At 34.6% G+C, this 17,124-nt stretch overlaps 3 protein-coding genes across 4 annotated transcripts; 2 read left to right on the top strand and 1 right to left on the bottom strand.

Annotated features, from left to right (window-relative positions):
- Positions 1 to 459: 459 nt before the first annotated feature.
- On the top strand, positions 460 to 7,464 carry LOC107007320 (potassium channel AKT1). The gene is made up of 11 exons (XM_015205894.2): positions 460 to 803; positions 3,812 to 4,177; positions 4,355 to 4,412; positions 4,490 to 4,807; positions 4,902 to 5,147; positions 5,232 to 5,330; positions 5,432 to 5,464; positions 5,595 to 5,780; positions 5,872 to 6,066; positions 6,150 to 6,225; positions 6,409 to 7,464. The coding sequence occupies exons 1-11, from the start codon at positions 613 to 615 to the stop codon at positions 7,290 to 7,292; spliced, it is 2,652 nt and encodes an 883-aa protein (XP_015061380.1). The 5' UTR covers positions 460 to 612; the 3' UTR covers positions 7,293 to 7,464.
- Positions 7,395 to 11,321, bottom strand: LOC107007321 (G-type lectin S-receptor-like serine/threonine-protein kinase CES101). Of its 2 annotated transcripts, XM_015205896.2 has the most exons (9): positions 10,138 to 11,321; positions 9,847 to 9,963; positions 9,342 to 9,431; positions 8,931 to 9,115; positions 8,648 to 8,858; positions 8,333 to 8,570; positions 8,096 to 8,246; positions 7,702 to 8,020; positions 7,395 to 7,608 (listed from the first exon to the last, which is right to left on the bottom strand). In XM_015205896.2, the coding sequence occupies exons 1-8, from the start codon at positions 11,264 to 11,266 to the stop codon at positions 7,712 to 7,714; spliced, it is 2,430 nt and encodes an 809-aa protein (XP_015061382.2). In that variant the 5' UTR covers positions 11,267 to 11,321; the 3' UTR covers positions 7,395 to 7,608; positions 7,702 to 7,711. The 2 variants fall into 2 exon arrangements, with proteins under 2 accessions (XP_015061382.2, XP_015061381.2); XM_015205895.2 differs by having other exon boundaries at positions 7,411 to 8,020.
- A 1,980-nt stretch (positions 11,322 to 13,301) lies between these two features.
- LOC107007324 (probable histone H2A variant 3) lies at positions 13,302 to 16,872 on the top strand. The gene is made up of 2 exons (XM_015205898.2): positions 13,302 to 13,502; positions 16,391 to 16,872. The coding sequence occupies exons 1-2, from the start codon at positions 13,392 to 13,394 to the stop codon at positions 16,685 to 16,687; spliced, it is 408 nt and encodes a 135-aa protein (XP_015061384.1). The 5' UTR covers positions 13,302 to 13,391; the 3' UTR covers positions 16,688 to 16,872.
- Positions 16,873 to 17,124: the final 252 nt, after the last annotated feature.

The following is a 17,124-nucleotide window of genomic DNA, read 5'->3' as shown; positions in this document are numbered from 1 at the left end:
CACACTAACCAAGAATGAAAAAGAGTACACTCTATTCTCCATATGTGTGCACGAGTAAATAAAAGTTTCAAATTCAAGCTTAAAATAACGAAAAATAATTTTGCTTAAAACTACATTTTTAAAACTACACTTTAAATTATGTGAATCTAAATTTAATCTCTTCAACTCTAATTAAAGGCTTCAAATTCGAACTCTTGAAAATGAAAAAAAAATCCCATTTAAAGAGCAACTTCCAAAAGTAAATTCTGAATCACATGAATCCAGATTTAATCAGATCCCAATATATACGTTAAACACCAAATTCCAAAAAAGAGCAAAACTACAATAAAATTAAAAAAATATCAATCTATAAAAGTTCCTCTCTTTTTCCTTTCTCAAATCAGTCAAAATAAATACATAATATCACCAACAACATGTGTTATAAGATTCACGAGACAAACTATATTGGTAGGTGTCTCCTAAAAAAAGAACCTTTTTTCCTCTATAAATAATTTTTTTTTTCCATCTATTTCTCTTTATATATATAGCAAAGTTCATAAAACAAGAGAGAACAATATACACAATTTTAATTACTTTTTTTTGAGAAAAAATTAATTTTATTTTTTTAGAGTTATGGGAGATAATAGAGGATTAGGTGTTTTGGGAGTATCAATGTGTGGTGCAGCACAAGAAATAGAACAATTATCAAGAGAAAGTAGTCATTATAGTCTTTCTACTGGAATTTTACCTTCACTTGGTGCAAGAAGTAATAGAAGAGTTAAGCTTAAAAGATTTATTATTTCACCTTATGATCGACAATACAGGTTCTTTATTCTTCTTATAACTTTTTTTTCGGAGTTCAATTGTTTACTGACTCGACTAATTCAGATTCGTGTTCATGTGTTATATAAAATAGTCAATTAGTTGAATGATTTTGTATTTGGAATTTACTGACTCGACTAGTTCAGATTCGTGTTTATGTATTTGTGTAAGCTAGTCAAGGGGGAGAGTTTATATCCATCTTTTTTTGGAATTAAATGATTTCGTATTTAAAATTTACTGACTTGACTAATTTAGATTTGTATTTCTGTTGTGTAAGATTGTCAAGGGGCAAGGTGTTTTTTGGAGTTGAATGATTTTGTATTTGAAATTTTTTGATTGGATTAATTCAGATTCGTGTTCGTGTTATGTAAGATAGTCAAGGGCAAGCTTATAGCTATTCTTCTTTTTTATCATTTTGAGTTCGATTAATTTAGATTCGTGCAGATTAAGATGGTTTAGGGCGAAGTAACTTCTTTTATCATTCTTTTTAGTTCAGAAATTTTTTGAGTTTGATTAATTTAAATTAGTGTAGCATAAAGTCGTTAAAAGGATGAATATTCTTTCTTTTATCATTCTTTTTAGTCTATTTATTAGTTATTCTGAATTTTTTGATTCGATTAATTTAGATTCGTGTCGTATAAACCGGTTGAAAGGGAGAGTGTTTTCTTGCTTGACATTTCTCTACTTTATTTTGTTTCTATGTCTATGGAGGTTCATAATCTTCTTTTGTTTGAACATTGAATATTGGGAAAATTCTTAAAAAGGGCATGATTATGATGAATATTACTTAAAAGTAATAATAAATAACCAATTTAGGAAAATAGAATAGTTATTCGAGTCTTAGAAACGAAGAAATTCAAAGTTACGAAGCTTTCACTTTAGCTTTTAGTGGGCCTTGCATGACGATAAAAATTTCTAAATCAGGTTCAAATCACAAAAGAGTCAAAATACTAGAAGATTGATGAAGTTAGCAAGAGGTGCACGTAATCGAATTGAACATATAATTTATCAAAAAGAAAAAGCTTGATACGTAATATTTTTTTACTAAAGGTAGTGTCGACCAACTTGACTTTTGAATCGAATATTTATTACCTCCCACTATAAAAATGTAATTCAAACGTAAATAGAAATAACAATGTTGAAATTTGAATCTTGATTATCTAATTTTATTAATAAAATTTATAGGATCTTCTAGTATGCTCGACCACATTTCTTTTTTAACAATATAGTACACCTTGTGCATTATTAATGTTTTTAGAGTCTTTGTTCAGTTATATATTTGTTTAATTTTCTTGTGCGTGGTTGTTGAAATTAACGTCTATGGAATATTTAAAGACTATGCATTATATATATATATTTTTTTAATCTTCAAGATAATAAAAAAATAATTTTTTCCTTCTCCCCCCTACAGGGATTAATAGTGTTTTTACTTAGTCTGACTCAATTCTTGAATTTATTTATTGATGGTTAGAGATATTCAGTTACTTGAGCAAGCCTTATTTGTCGAGTTTTCCTAATGTTTAATCTATGAATTATTCTTGATTTTGTGAATACTATTTTTTTAAACGTTTGAAATTACGATAATATTTTTCAATAATGAGATATGATTTGTTGATATCTAAATTATTTTTCCACTATTTTCTTTTGACTTTGTGTTGGAGAAAGTTAGAATTTTTGAGTAAACATGAAACATGTGTCTCTAGATCTATCCACTGCTTTAATTTTTTTTTAATTAGTGACGAAGGTAAATTGAAATATTTTTAGTTATTTAACTATTTGAATTTTATTTTAATGATAGAGTTTTGATTTTACGTATAATCCCTTCTTTTTTTTAAAAATAAAAAATACGGTGATAAACTAGACAACTTGATACCTCTAACAATTTCAAGAGAGTACATAAATATGTGTAAATGACAAAATTTCAACAAATATTTATAGCCATTTAAACATAAAATATGATCTTTGTAAAAAAAATGATACGTATTTTAAAGTTATAGTGTGATTCTTTTTTTGTGTGTATTATCTGAAACAATCTCTCCATTTATATAAAAATAAAAGTAAAGTCTATTACGAATATCATATTTTTTTTGAACTTCACTGATAAAATTACACTCGATCTAGATATTGGGTGGTTCCTTTTCTTTTCCTGGTGGGTGGGGGACAAAATATCATTCTTTTATTGGCCCCCTTTCTGCATAATAAACAAAATATATCTTTTCAACTGTTAATACTTTTGTCTTTTCTACCCCTACTCCACTTGCCTCTTTTTGACACAAAATAGAACACTTCTTTTTAAAATTTTTCGAATTATCGTAAATGATATGCAAATATCTTTCGTCATATTTTTGGGACATTATCATCCATAAACTAGAATATATATGCCTTCACTCTAATGGAAGACTAATTAGGGACACATGACACAATTTTATCCATTGATAAAATGTCGAATCGGTGGATAAGATTATGACACGTCTATGTCCATTAGTATAAAGGGTATATATATATTCTAGTTTTTGGACAGCAGGGGCACCAATGTCCCAAAAGTATGACGGAGGATATTCACATACCATTTACGATAGTTCTGGGATATATCTCTCGATTATTTTATCGACACAAGTTATTTCCCAACAATACTAACAAAAATGAGCCTAGTAAACTTGTATGTTTCACATATTTGGTGATTTCAATCATTTGACATTGTCTAAGAAATCAATCACAACAATAAAGTTGTCGAGTCGTTAGGTCATAGGTTCGAACAGTGGAATCAGCTACAACTTTCTATTTATGTTTTACATTGCTTAATAAGAACAACCCTATATCTAAAAATTTGTAACTTTCTCATTTCGGATAATGTGTTAACAAGTTCAACATGTTGCATTTGATTCACGAGTCATCGTTCTTTTCTCTTTGAGAGATTTTGATTGGTTATTACTTATTAGTCCTGCTCGTCGTTTAGTAATGATCATGGATTTTTGCTATAATCATCTCAGGTTTAATGTAATGTTTGTAGGTTATGGGAGACATTTCTAGTTGTGCTGGTTGTTTACACTGCTTGGGTGTCCCCGTTCGAGTTTGGCTTTCTAGGAAAACCAGCAGGGCCACTCGCTAAGACGGACAATGTAGTCAATGGATTCTTCGCGATTGATATCATTCTTACCTTCTTCGTAGCTTTCTTGGACCGAACCACTTATCTACTTGTCGATGAACACAAAAAGATTGCTTGGAAGTATATGAGTACTTGGTTCTTATTCGATGTCATATCAACAATCCCTTCAGAACTTGCTGTGAAGATTTCCCCAAAACCTTTACGTCAGTATGGATTATTCAATATGCTTCGTTTGTGGCGTCTAAGAAGAGTTAGTGCATTGTTTGCCAGGTACTATAGTCAGACCTTTCTATAACAACGTTGTTTGTCTAGTGTATTTTTGGTTGCTAGTATAGAGAACATAAACATGAAAGTCGATTTTTCCAAAGAAAACTTAGTCGTTATAGTGAAATGTTGTTATATAGGGCGACTGTTATAGAGATGTGTTATTGTTTTTGTTTGAAACAGATTGGAGAAAGATAGGAACTTCAATTACTTTTGGGTTCGATGTGCAAAGCTTGTTTGTGTAAGTACATTTCGCCCTCCTTTGGTTAAGCGTTGAATCGATGTTGTGCTGATCAATGTGTTGGTTCGTCTCTATAGGTCACTCTTTTTGCTGTTCATTGTGCCGGATGCTTTTATTATCTTATCGCGGTTCATTATCCTGATCCAAAGAAGACATGGATCGGAGTTGCTATGGATGACTTCCTTAATCAGAGCTTATGGATTCGTTATGTCACTTCTATTTATTGGTCGATAACTACTCTCACTACAGTCGGTTATGGAGATCTGCATCCAGAGAATACGCGGGAAATGATCTTTGATATTTTCTACATGCTCTTTAACTTGGGATTGACAGCATACTTAATAGGAAATATGACTAACTTGGTTGTGCACGGGACGAGTAGGACTAGAAAATTTGTGAGTAAAAGTTAACCTATCGTTCGATTGTTTTATCAGTAATTCTATAATTTTGTTAGGTTCTAAAATGCATCTGTTGAAATTGCTGCATCAGAGAGATACGATTCAAGCTGCTTCGAGCTTTGCACAGAGGAACCAATTGCCTGCTCGACTCCAAGATCAGATGCTTGCACACTTGTGCTTGAAGTTCAGAACAGACTCGGAAGGGCTGCAGCAGCAAGAGACACTCGAGTCTCTTCCTAAAGCTATCCGTTCAAGCGTTTCACATTTTCTTTTCTACTCTTTAGTAGATAAGGTTTACCTGTTTCGTGGAGTGTCAAACGATCTACTCTTCCAGCTGGTAACATCATGAATCAGATATTTAATTGCCGTCCTAAATCAGATCTTTTTTCTCTAATATTTGACATTTTCTTCGTGATTCAAGGTCTCCGAGATGAAGGCAGAGTACTTTCCTCCCAAAGAGGATGTCATTTTGCAGAATGAAGCACCAACCGACTTCTATATTCTTGTAACAGGAGCTGTGGTAATTTTGAACCTCTTTTTTGGTATCTGCACGCGGAAAATTTTCATGTATCGTGGTGTTTTACTTGCTAGTACAAGTCTAATGTTGAGCCTATATGACAGGATCTAGTAGTGCTTAAAAACGGAGTTGAACAGGCAAGTTTCATCAAACATGTGCAAAAACCTTCATATTTTCAATACGTTCACTCGATTCATTTTTATGAAACACATATATATCTTTTACGAAACCACAAGTGGTGAGCTGATACTAAAACCGATATTTCAGGTTGTTGGGGAGTTCAGGGCTGGTGATCTTTGTGGTGAAATCGGGGTTCTTTGTTATAGGCCTCAACTATTTACAGTACGAACAAAGAGACTGTGCCAGCTACTACGTATGAATCGTACCACATTTCTGAATATCGTCCAGGCCAATGTTGGGGACGGGACAATAATCATGAATAATCTCCTTCAGGTAAGAACGCCTCAAACGTTTCCTAATTTGGACGATTTCAAATGAAATGATTTTACTTAACATATATGTTATGTTTTCTCTCTTTTCGTAGCATTTGAAGGAAATGAAGAATCCAATTATGGAGGGTGTTCTACTTGAGACCGAGCATATGTTAGCTCGCGGTAGAATGGACTTGCCTCTCACCCTTTGCTTTGCAACACTTAGAAGTGATGACTTATTGTTGCATCACTTGTTGAAGCGCGGTCTTGATCCAAATGAATCAGATAACAATGGAAGATCCGCGTTGGTTAGTACCCTTACGATCATCTGTTACCTTAAGCTTGGATTCTATGTAACTTGATTTCTTATTGGCTTTTTTTCTCTTATCAGCATATCGCTGCGTCTAAAGGCATTGAGAACTGTGTGGTTCTTCTGCTCGATTTCGGGGCTGATCCCAATAGTAGAGGTATGCTCCATGCCAAAAGTTTGTTTTTGTCCAAACATTTAAAGAGTATAGTCAAAAACACACCTGGACTGTCGTTTTTTGCGAGTTTCACACTCTTAACTATCAGTTGTTTCCTTTTCCTACCACGTCCATCGACACAAAGCCAGATATAGGAGTTTGATTCTATTTCTTGTGCATACACAGATTCAGAAGGCAATGTGCCATTGTGGGAGGCTATCATGGGGAAGCACGAATCAGTTATCCAGTTACTCGTTGACAACGGTGCTAAACTATCAGCTGGTGATGTGGGACATTTCGCCTGCGTTGCTGTTGAACAGAACAACTTGAGTTTGCTTAAGGAGATTGTCCGTTATGGCGGGGATGTCACGCTTCCCAAGATCAACGGTTCATCAGCTCTCCATGTAGCTGTTTGTGAAGGTAACGTAGAAATAGTTAAGTACCTCTTGGATCGAGGGGCTAACGTTGATCAACCAGACGAACATAATTGGACCCCTCGGGACCTTGCTGAGCAACAAGGACATGAAGACATCAAAGAACTCTTCGAATCCAGGGTAATGATGAGAACTCGATCCGTTGATCCTATCCCTGAGGAACGAGGGGTTCGATTTCTTGGTAGGTTCAAAAGTGAGCGAACAATCTCCCCTGCATCCCATGGAGTCTCATTTCTAGGACTAGATGGATCATTAGGACGATCACGTCCTAGACGCAGGTCTAATAACTTCCACAACTCATTATTCGGGATAATGTCAGCAAAGCAGACCAATGAGCACGACGTGCTTTTATCTGCAAACGACACTAATGTAAGTATCACGACAACCAAGACTTATGCTCCTCGAGTGATCGTGTGTTGCCCTGAGAAAGGAGACAATGGGGGAAAACTCATTTTACTCCCACAGAGTTTTAAAGAGCTACTTCAAATTGGTTCTAGTAGATATGGTATCTCTCAGGCCAAAGTTGTTAGCAAAGATGGAGCTGAAATCGATGAAATTGAGTTGATCAGAGATGGTGATCGTTTAGTTTTTGTTAGCGATAAAGAAAACAATATCGATGAAGCTAAATCATCATAATTGTAGTGAGTTGAGGTGAAAACCAAAATTGTTCTTTATTTTTGTAGTGAATTGAGTGTAAACTAGTTCACAGCCAATTTGTGGAACATGTAAAGCTCAGAATGAGAAAATATATATGTACATTGATCACATACCTCTTTTGTCTAATATACAAATATTCATAGTTCAGAAACTCTTCTGATATTCTCTTTCGACTTATATAATCGATGAGTGTCAAGTGTATTCTCACACATTTTACATGTAACATGTGACGTTGCTATCAGGCGGGAGGGGGGAAGGTAATGGTGAAGCCTCCATTGCCATAACTCCGCGTTGCCTATGTAATAGTATCAAAGAAACAGGACTCGAAATCAGTTACTTGAAGTTGGTGACTTTTTACACTTCATCAAAAGAATGTTAAATAAGTTACATCTTGTATCTTATCTTGCTCTCAGCTCTGATATTGATAGCCCGTTTATCGAGTATCTTACTACTTCTTCGGAGATCTCTGCACGTTGATCCCCTCTCTCGATGAAAAATCCTGGTCGTTGTGGTGGTGGTGGTGGTTGTTTCGTATCATTCATAAGCATTGAAACAACATTTGACATTGAAGGCCTATCTTTTGCATAGTCTTGCACACAAAGAAGTCCCACATGAATGCATCTCATTACTTCATCGCGCGAGCATGATTCAATTAGTGTTGCATCTATTAGCTCCAAAGCTCTCTCTTCTCTCCACAACTCCCATGCCTAAAAACATAGTACTAATAGTTATATGTTTCTACATTTCGCGAGATATGTTCATAGTTTAGTCGAGAGACTTACCAGTCCTATGAGGTTTAATGGATGTTCGGTATCATAGCAGCTGTTGTTTTTCTTGCCACTAACAATTTCTAACAGTAAAACTCCAAAGCTGAATACATCCGTTTTCGTTGAAACAATGCCTCTCAAGGCATACTCTGGAGACATATAGCCACTGAAGTTGTATCCGAAAAATGTATTCAGAACTTCAAGTAATATCATACAAAAACTTGCATATGAAAACATTGCTTATTTACTTACTGTGTTCCAACAATTCTTTTCGTATTTGCTTCTGATTCTTGTGTTCCAAATATCCTCGCCATGCCAAAGTCTGATATCTTTGGATTCATTTCCGCGTCAAGTAAGATGTTGCTTGCTTTTAAATCTCTATGAATCACTTTCAACCTTGAATATTTATGCAGATACAGTATACCCTGAGCAATCCCTTCGATGATTCTGAATCGTGTCTCCCAATTTAGTAGCTCCTTTTTGTTACTATCTGTTCATATCAGTGTAAAGAATGAAATTTCTTGACAAAGTATTCGAATCGTTGAAGATGAAAAACATGATATTTACCAAAGAGGAAGAAGTCTAGGCTTTTGTTGTGCATGTATTCATATACTAAAATCCGTTCTTCGCGTTGAGTACAGTATCCTAGAAGCCTAACAAGGTTAGTATGTTGAAGTTTTGCAATCAATAAAATTTCATTCTTGAACTCCAATAGGCCTTGTCCTGAACTAGTCGAAAGTCTTTTTATAGCTACTTCTTGTCCATCAAGCATTTCTCCCTGAAAAAAAATTACTCGTTTAAGTATTTATGCTTCCGTGAATCATATTCATATAAAATGTGTCATGTTTACCTTGTAAACTGGTCCGAATCCACCTTCCCCGAGCTTATTTCCTGGTGAAAAATTGTCTGTGGCGATTGCTAGGCTCTCGAGGCTGTATAACTGCACTTCATGGCTCATTTTCTTGTCTACTTTTCTCTTTTTAGATACATTTGCTGTTTGATTAAGCAATAACAAAGCTGCTGCTTTTGCTTTCCCTGATAGTGAAAGAGGAAGTTGTGGGGATCAGAACCCAAGTGTAGCATTTCTATATTGCTCGGACTTTTAAAAAATGTTGTTTGGTGTGTGTTAGATCCGTCAAAAGTAGTGTTTTTTTAAGGATCCGACAAGAGTAGTACTGTGGCTTGCATGTTAGCAGAGTCCGAGCAACAATACTTGAATTTTACTGGTGCAAGATTCTAGCTAAATTCTTCGAGTGCTCACCTTTTCCGTATAGAAAGTAGCATAGGGAGCTAAGTCCTACGAGTAGTGTCAAACCGATTGCAGCTATAAGCCATATCCACCATTTTGTTGCTGCATCAACACAATGAGACATCAACAACAAAACAACATAACGAGTGAAATTCCACAAGTGGAGTCTGGAGAGGGTAGAGTATACACAGACCTTACCCCTACAATGTGGAGGTAGAGAGGCTGTTTCTGAAGGACCCTCGGCTCAAGAGCAACAAATCAAAGTAGTTATGCAAACGGATAAAACGACAGTGCAGAAAGCATGACAAGTAAAAAGGAAAACAGTGCAGATTGTGTAAGGTCTGTGTATACTCGTAACAAGGACTAGATCGTGTAATGATGATACAACCAAAGAATACGTGCCTAAAACGTGTAGTTCTTTATTAAATAGACTATATCGAGGAAACAATCAAAAAAAGGTTTTCACCTTCAATCATATACAATAGTTCAAGAGCAAGATTTATACACAAATACATACAAGTTCCTTTAGACGATCCTGACGTTGAATTAGGAGATGGTTCTGGTGCTAAATCTGGAGGAAGTGAGATTGTGCTTGGTACATTTGTGCTGCTCCGATTTCTTATTGGCACCAAATCTATAAAAACACATTGAACAATTCATCGTTAGAGTCCGCTTTACTAACTCTAGTTACTTGCTAGACATAGAAACGATCCACTTCCCTGGACCACAAGAGTCAACTGTACGCAGCCTTACCTCCTGGTCACACGACAACAGCATAAAAAAGACAACGAAGTAAATATGAATATACCTCTTTCGTCATCAAGAATGAAAACATCCGATTCAAGTGAGTTCAAAATCGATACGTTACTCCAAATATCACAACCAGTTCCAGTAGCTGTGATAGAGGCAAAAGCAGCACAAGAACAGTTTTTCTCACACTGTCTCTTGCAATCAAATAAACTCATGTTGTTGTCTTCAAACCTAAATCTATTACCAGATACATTATTTGTCCTTCTCTTGAACCACGAATTGTTTCTTATCGAGCACCCTATCGATTCTTCTGTCACACAACCAGGACTAGGCTTGTAAAAGCACACCCCAAAAGGTCCTGCTGCTCCTCTTTCCTTAATAAAACCAAATGTATCCATTACATATCTAGACAAAGTTCGAGTCTCACTAACCGAATAAGTCACATACTTCTCATCCACTGTCGAAACATAACTCAAGTTAACATACTCATAGTGTGATACTCGCGATACATTACCAAACGTCTCATTTCCCCAGCGTCCACTCGTCCAAAACACACTTCCCATCCACCATATTATCAATTGGTCAGTGTCAATCGGATCTATACCAAACGTAAATGACCCCGAGGCAGGTACATCTTTGCTTATCCAAGAAACCAGTGACCACATCTGTCCTGTTTTAACATTTCTCCCTAGTTTCATCCCAGGTAACAGTGTATCAGTAGGATAATCAAAACTTTGCCACAATGTTTTGTTCTCTAAACCATTACTATTCAATTCCACTAACACAAAATTTCCATTATCAAATAGTGTAGCACTTGCATTTCTTGTTGTTACATTATAAGAACTTAACATAACAAAACTATCCTCTCCATAGAAAATTTTCAAATTTCCATCATCATCCAATGTGAGAGTGTTACCTGATGCATATTGTATTGGAATATCGCGATTTGCAACCCAAACGGGGCGATCATCACCGGGGTATAAGGTCATGTTAGAGGGTAAATTGTAGAATATGCCTATATATTGTGTTTTATTGCCATCAAGGCTAAAAAACTCAAGCCTGAATTCTTTGTTTGGTGATTCCAATTTTTCTCCAACTCTAAGGTGTTGGCCTTGAAAAATTGTGGTGTTTTGGGCAAAAGAAATGGTTATGAAGAGGAAAAATAGTAGGATTTTTAGGCAAGCCATTGAAGAACTATTGTTCTAGTATGAAAGTTTTTTGTAAAGATATTTGAATTATGTTAACAAAGTTTAAGTCATTTTGTTTGTTAAACTGTTGAAAAGTTGACCTTGTCAAAATAGGCAAGCACAAAAATTTCAATTGATTAGGAAGATTATTGGAATTTTCTTCCTTTTTTGATGGTCTTAGCTAGCATCCGTTCTTTTTTTTTTTTTTAATTGTGATGCCGAGTCAGCTTGTGCGTACAGCAAGAGTTAACGAGAAATGAAGGAAGATAAACAGAGGAATTGAAAAATATTCTCTTATGCTTTAAGAAAAGACATTTCTCCCTCATTGGTGGTGAAAAGAAAAATAGAAAAACACTTCTATTAGCTGTTAAAATGGTTGAAAAGAGGGACCCCTCAGTCTTGAAAAACACTTCTATTCTTCCAAAGTCTTGAATATTTTAGGTAGCAGCTGGCGTTGACTAGTAAACGTGTTCTTTACTAGAATTTGAATTATATAGTATATTTTATGGTGTAAATAATCGTTGCAATATCAATATAAAATCAACTAAATCTAGGAGGTCAATTACTACTAGGACATATCTTAATAAAGTATTCATAAAATGATTAACATATAATAATTAATCATGGTCAAGTCAAAAAAGTATATGTACAAAAATTAGTTTTTTACTTTGAAGTGTATTCTCTATGACTAGTCACATGAGAGATGATGTATACTCATTGAGTTTTAGTTATTGAAAAATAATTTATGAATGTGTAATTCGATAAAATATAATATATTTTTAACTTATTGAGAATCTGAATAAATATAAAAAATTAAGATAAAATATTAATAGATAGTTGAGTCATTTCTTTCTTTCGTGAGGAGAACAAGATCTTGTCTTGGAGTACCTTATTGACTCCCTTTGCTCCTTTCCATTAAGGAGATATGTGGAGAGAATTAGAAGTTGGGAAATCGAACCTTCATGAATAAGTTGAATTTTTGTGTTTTTTTTGGTTTTTTGTTTGGTGTTCGAAATTCATATTGAAATTTTGATTAAATTCGGATCGCACATTGCAGGGTTCATTTGGGGGTGACACTCCCACATGATTTTCTTTATACCAGGGGTCGAACCCGAAGCCTCTGGTTAAGGGTGAGACACTCCCACTAGTGCACCACAACCCATGTTGGTGAAGTTGAAATTTCAAATAATCATCAATTGAGCTGCTGAGATTTTCTCACGTTAATTCTTTTAATTTGGTTATCTTACTAATTTTTTTTATCAATATTTTTTTTGTTAGTATATTAAGTATTTGAGCTTCTCAGTTCTTGTATTTTCAAACTTTTTTTTAAATAATTGTGGGTCTATTCGAAATAACCTTACTATTTTATATAAAATAGAAATAAAATGTGATTTACACTCTTATCATCCTCAAACCCCATTCCTAAATCACACCAATTTTTGTTATATTTACTTTTGCCATATTTTGTATTTTCATTAATTTTAAATGTTTCAAAAGAAAATAAACTACAATAATTTTCTACTACGTACTTGATTACTCAATATTTACCAGGAGCGATAACTGGTGCACCAGAAATATATTCTTCTCGCTCCTCTCAACGTTCTAGTGCCCACATAGAAAATGAATTGAACTGTACAACATTCTGAACCCAATCCATATACTACGTTAATGAGCGAGCAACTCAAAAGCTCTAACCATAAAAGAACATATACTATAAACGCATATACACATTCTCAATACGAGTAAAAAAAGAAAGCAACCCTCTTCAAAGCAAAAATCAACTAGACAACGTAGTCTTATTCGATGAATGGTAGTGAAAAGCCATAGTAAAATATAATAAAAATTAAAAGTTACAAACTTGGAGTTTCTATGTGAAATTTACTCTTTTACCCTTCTCAATCTAGTAAACACATGCTTCTCAAAAGTAATATCAGTCACAACTCAAGGGTAAAATAGTAAAAAAATCTTCCATTAGATTGCGCCCCACCCCCTTCCAGCTCAGTCCCAATCACATTATTTTATATATATAAAAACACTATATACTCTCATCTCTCTCGACTGTGCTGAAATTTTTTTCGATAAAAAAAAATCGAATCGGAAAATCACCCAATTTCGACCGGAAAAAATGTCGGGAAAAGGAGCTAAGGGTTTGATTATGGGGAAAACAGCGGCTAATAAGGATAAAGAAAAGGAGAAGAAGAAACCCACTTCTCGTTCTTCTCGTGCTGGTCTACAGGTTTTTTTCTTCTTCTGAGTTTGCGCTTAATTCTTCATTTTTTTGATGTTTTTGGATTGATTATTTGATTTATGATCGTAAATTAGGGTTTCTGATGAGTTATAGTTTCTGGGTTTGTGTTTTTTAGGCTGGAAAATTCAAATTGGATTTGAAGTTCTCTGTTTTACTGGCAAAGTTGTTGAATTTGCATAAAAATGTGTAATTGGAAAAGAGTTGATCACTATTTAGTAATGAGTTATGGGTTTTCTCATTCTTTTGATATATAGTTAAATTTTCCTATTATTCGATATGGAATTGAGCTTGAATTTGAAAAGTTTGCGCAGTTTTATCTGTTAAAAGCTCAATTTTTTTTTGTTTTAATTAAGTCATTTTGATGAGAAATGTTAAAGTTTCTTGTTGTTGATGTTGCGCGTTTAAGCATTGAAGTGAGGCGGAAAACATGTTGAGTGCTTTGTCTAGCTTTATGGGAGCTTTAGTGTTATCGTGAAGGTTCTAAGGCGTACTTCTCCTTGGGAATGAGCATGATTTTGAAGTAGCGAATTTTAAGAAATTGATAGTTCACTTTGTTTTTGTTTGATTTTTTCGTTTATATATTTGTTAATCATGCTTGTGAGTGTTAATGTTGGACTGCACAAACACATTTGTATATTTTTTCCTATTTGCGCCTTTTTTCGTTTTAAGTCCACATTTTATTTCGGGTTTGTGTTTAAAGCTCCAAAGGACCTTAGAATTTTTTGTGTTTTTCGCTTTATTACCACTATCCTTTTTGTGTTCCGTAGTTGTTCTTTGTTGTTGTATTTAGTTTTTTTTTCTTAGATGTAGTTAAGGACTTAAGGGATTATCCGAACCCTATAGATTTGGCTCGGACCCTGTATATGTGGTTAAAAAATCCACTAAATAAGTATTCCCTCGGTCCCAAAATACTTGTCACTTTTCACATTTTTCGAGTCAAACTATTTGAACTTTGACCTACACTTTAAAATATATTTTTAATATGTGAGAAGCATTGCTAATTAGAGTATCTTTTTCGAGTAATTCCTTGAATATTTGAATTCAAACTTTAAAATTGATCTAATGAAATGTAACTCCAATGATTAGTCAAATTGACTATTGAAAAGTGAAACATGAGAACTATTTTGGGATTGGAGGGAGTACAAATAATAGAGTTCAAAATCGTTAAATCAAATGGTTTGTGGTAGAATTCCAAATCCGAAACCATAATGTTCAAATCCATACTCTGCCTCTGGTTTTCCCCTCCTTTTTTTTGGATCATAGGAATATCTTTTATTACTTTGCAACTAAAGAAATGTGTATGGGTACTACATATTAGAAAAGATTGGTCCACTATTTAGTAATGGTTACACATTTTTTAGATGTAGATTACTTAGATATATTACCTTTATTCAATTCAATATGATATTAAGCTGAACTGGAACCTTTGTCCTGTATTATTATTATTTTATCTTCTCCCTTGAGACAATGTCTTTTACCCCGCTGATTTTCAGGTACTTGTAATAATTCTTTATTTCAATTTATTTGAGCTGAACTAGAGCCTGTGTTCTTGTGTACATTACACGCACTTAGATTGGATTGAGCTTTGATGATAGGAGCCGAAAGAGGCTAAACTATCTTTTTTACCTAAAGCAAAGGTTGAAGAAGCTCGCAATGAACTAATCTTGAGATTATCTAGTGTGTGTGATGGACTTAAGTTTGTGTTTCTCTTCCGTGGAAATGGTTAATATCAAAGCAGTACTTCAATAAGCTGCTTTCTATTACTTATGGTTTAGTATAAGGTGTTAAAATTTGGCATGATGGCTTTATGGGGTTGTTCCGTTCATTTATAAGGACTGTATTTAAGAGCTGTTGAAAACGTGAAACATGGTAGTTTATAGTCCTGGTTATTCATGAGTTTGGGGGATTTTCAAGAAATAGATTCAAAGTAGTCAGAAATGAAGAAGCAGAAAAATAGCCATGGGGGATAAATTCAACAATAATCAGCAGCTACACACACCTTTATGTTTTGGGGACCTAATGAGCATTGGACATTGTTGTTCGTGCAGCTTTGGGTTAGGGATTGTCTCCTCTTCTGTCTATACAAAATTTGAATTTTTTGGCAATGGTGGACTTATTTTGGTTTGATGGTTAGGATCAATTGAACTTGTCATGAATGAACTTAAGGACTTGGTCTGCCTTGTTTATAGGTGAGAAGGCTTGATAAGAAGGCTTGATGTTAGTGATGTTTATACTGATCTTTTTGCGATGATCGTGAAGATAAATAGCTTTGGCAGCAATTTTTGAAATTTTAAGTCAAATCAATTAGAAACTTGTTTTCTAACTGGTTGGGAATTGTCTTTGTCCCTTTTTTTTTGGGCGAGAGGGACAGGAGGGGCGGGAGTGCAGGGAGCTGATTTCTATCCAGTGATGAATTTGACGATGCAAGAAAATACTACTAGCGGTAATGGAGAATGATACAAAAGAATTTGGTCATTCTGATTTCTGTATCAATGAACAACTTGTGTGAATAATAAGGTCTGTTTGGTGGTAGTTTAGCCTGCAAACTGCTCAACTATTAGGCAATGGCCATAGTTATCTTTTTTACTCTGATTCCTTTTTCATGATATTGAACATAAAGTTAAGGGCCCTTTACTTGACTCATCCGTCATAGTTGACATTAATACTTTGTCGTTTCAAAGCCAAGGCATCCATATAATGTTGTACACTCCTATATGGATCATGGCAATGGCATACAATACCAAAACTTGTGTTATACTGCCCTGTGTACTAATGTCTTTGTATTTTTGTTCGTTCATCTAATTTGATTAATAAGAGGATTATGTGACACTGACTTTCCTTGTGGTTTCTAAATTGTTTGTCTTGTGCCTTTTCAGTTTCCAGTTGGGCGTATCCATCGACTGCTGAAGGAGAGAACCAACGCCAATGGGAGAGTGGGTGCTACTGCAGCTGTCTACTCTGCTGCAATCTTGGAGTATCTAACCGCTGAGGTATTGGAGCTGGCTGGAAATGCAAGCAAGGATTTAAAGGTGAAACGTATCACCCCAAGACATTTGCAGCTAGCAATTCGAGGTGATGAAGAACTTGACACTCTGATCAAAGGAACAATAGCAGGAGGGGGTGTTATACCACACATTCACAAGTCACTCATCAACAAATCTTCTAAGGAGTAATGGAAGCCTATGTGCTAAAACTAGACATAGAAATTGTTATGTTGCCATACTCTCTTTTGCATAACTTCAAAAAGTTGGTTTTGGTGTTTGCAAATGCATAGACATAGAATTTTATGTTTTCATATTCCGTTGTCCTTTGATGACAGACTAAATTTAATGATATTAATTGACTTCAATTTGAACTATTCATGTTTCGACCACAGGCTAATCCAGGTTTTGAAGACTTCGGGTGCACTAATATAAGTTCTAAGGTAAATTTAAAATAAAAAAATAAAAATAGGTAACTAGCAGGGTTTGAACCTGGGTCTCACAAGCTTATATCAATTCCACAAGGGCTCATTTATGCACTTGCAATATAGAATTTGACTTTCCGGAATCCTTGCTCCTGGCTTATATTCACATAGGCCACTCATAAGAATAAGACGTTCAACTCCCTA

Source organism: Solanum pennellii, chromosome 12, assembly GCF_001406875.1.
Source record: "Solanum pennellii chromosome 12, SPENNV200".
Classification (NCBI taxonomy): domain Eukaryota; kingdom Viridiplantae; phylum Streptophyta; class Magnoliopsida; order Solanales; family Solanaceae; genus Solanum; species Solanum pennellii.
This window is presented reverse-complemented; position numbering and strand designations above follow the sequence as displayed.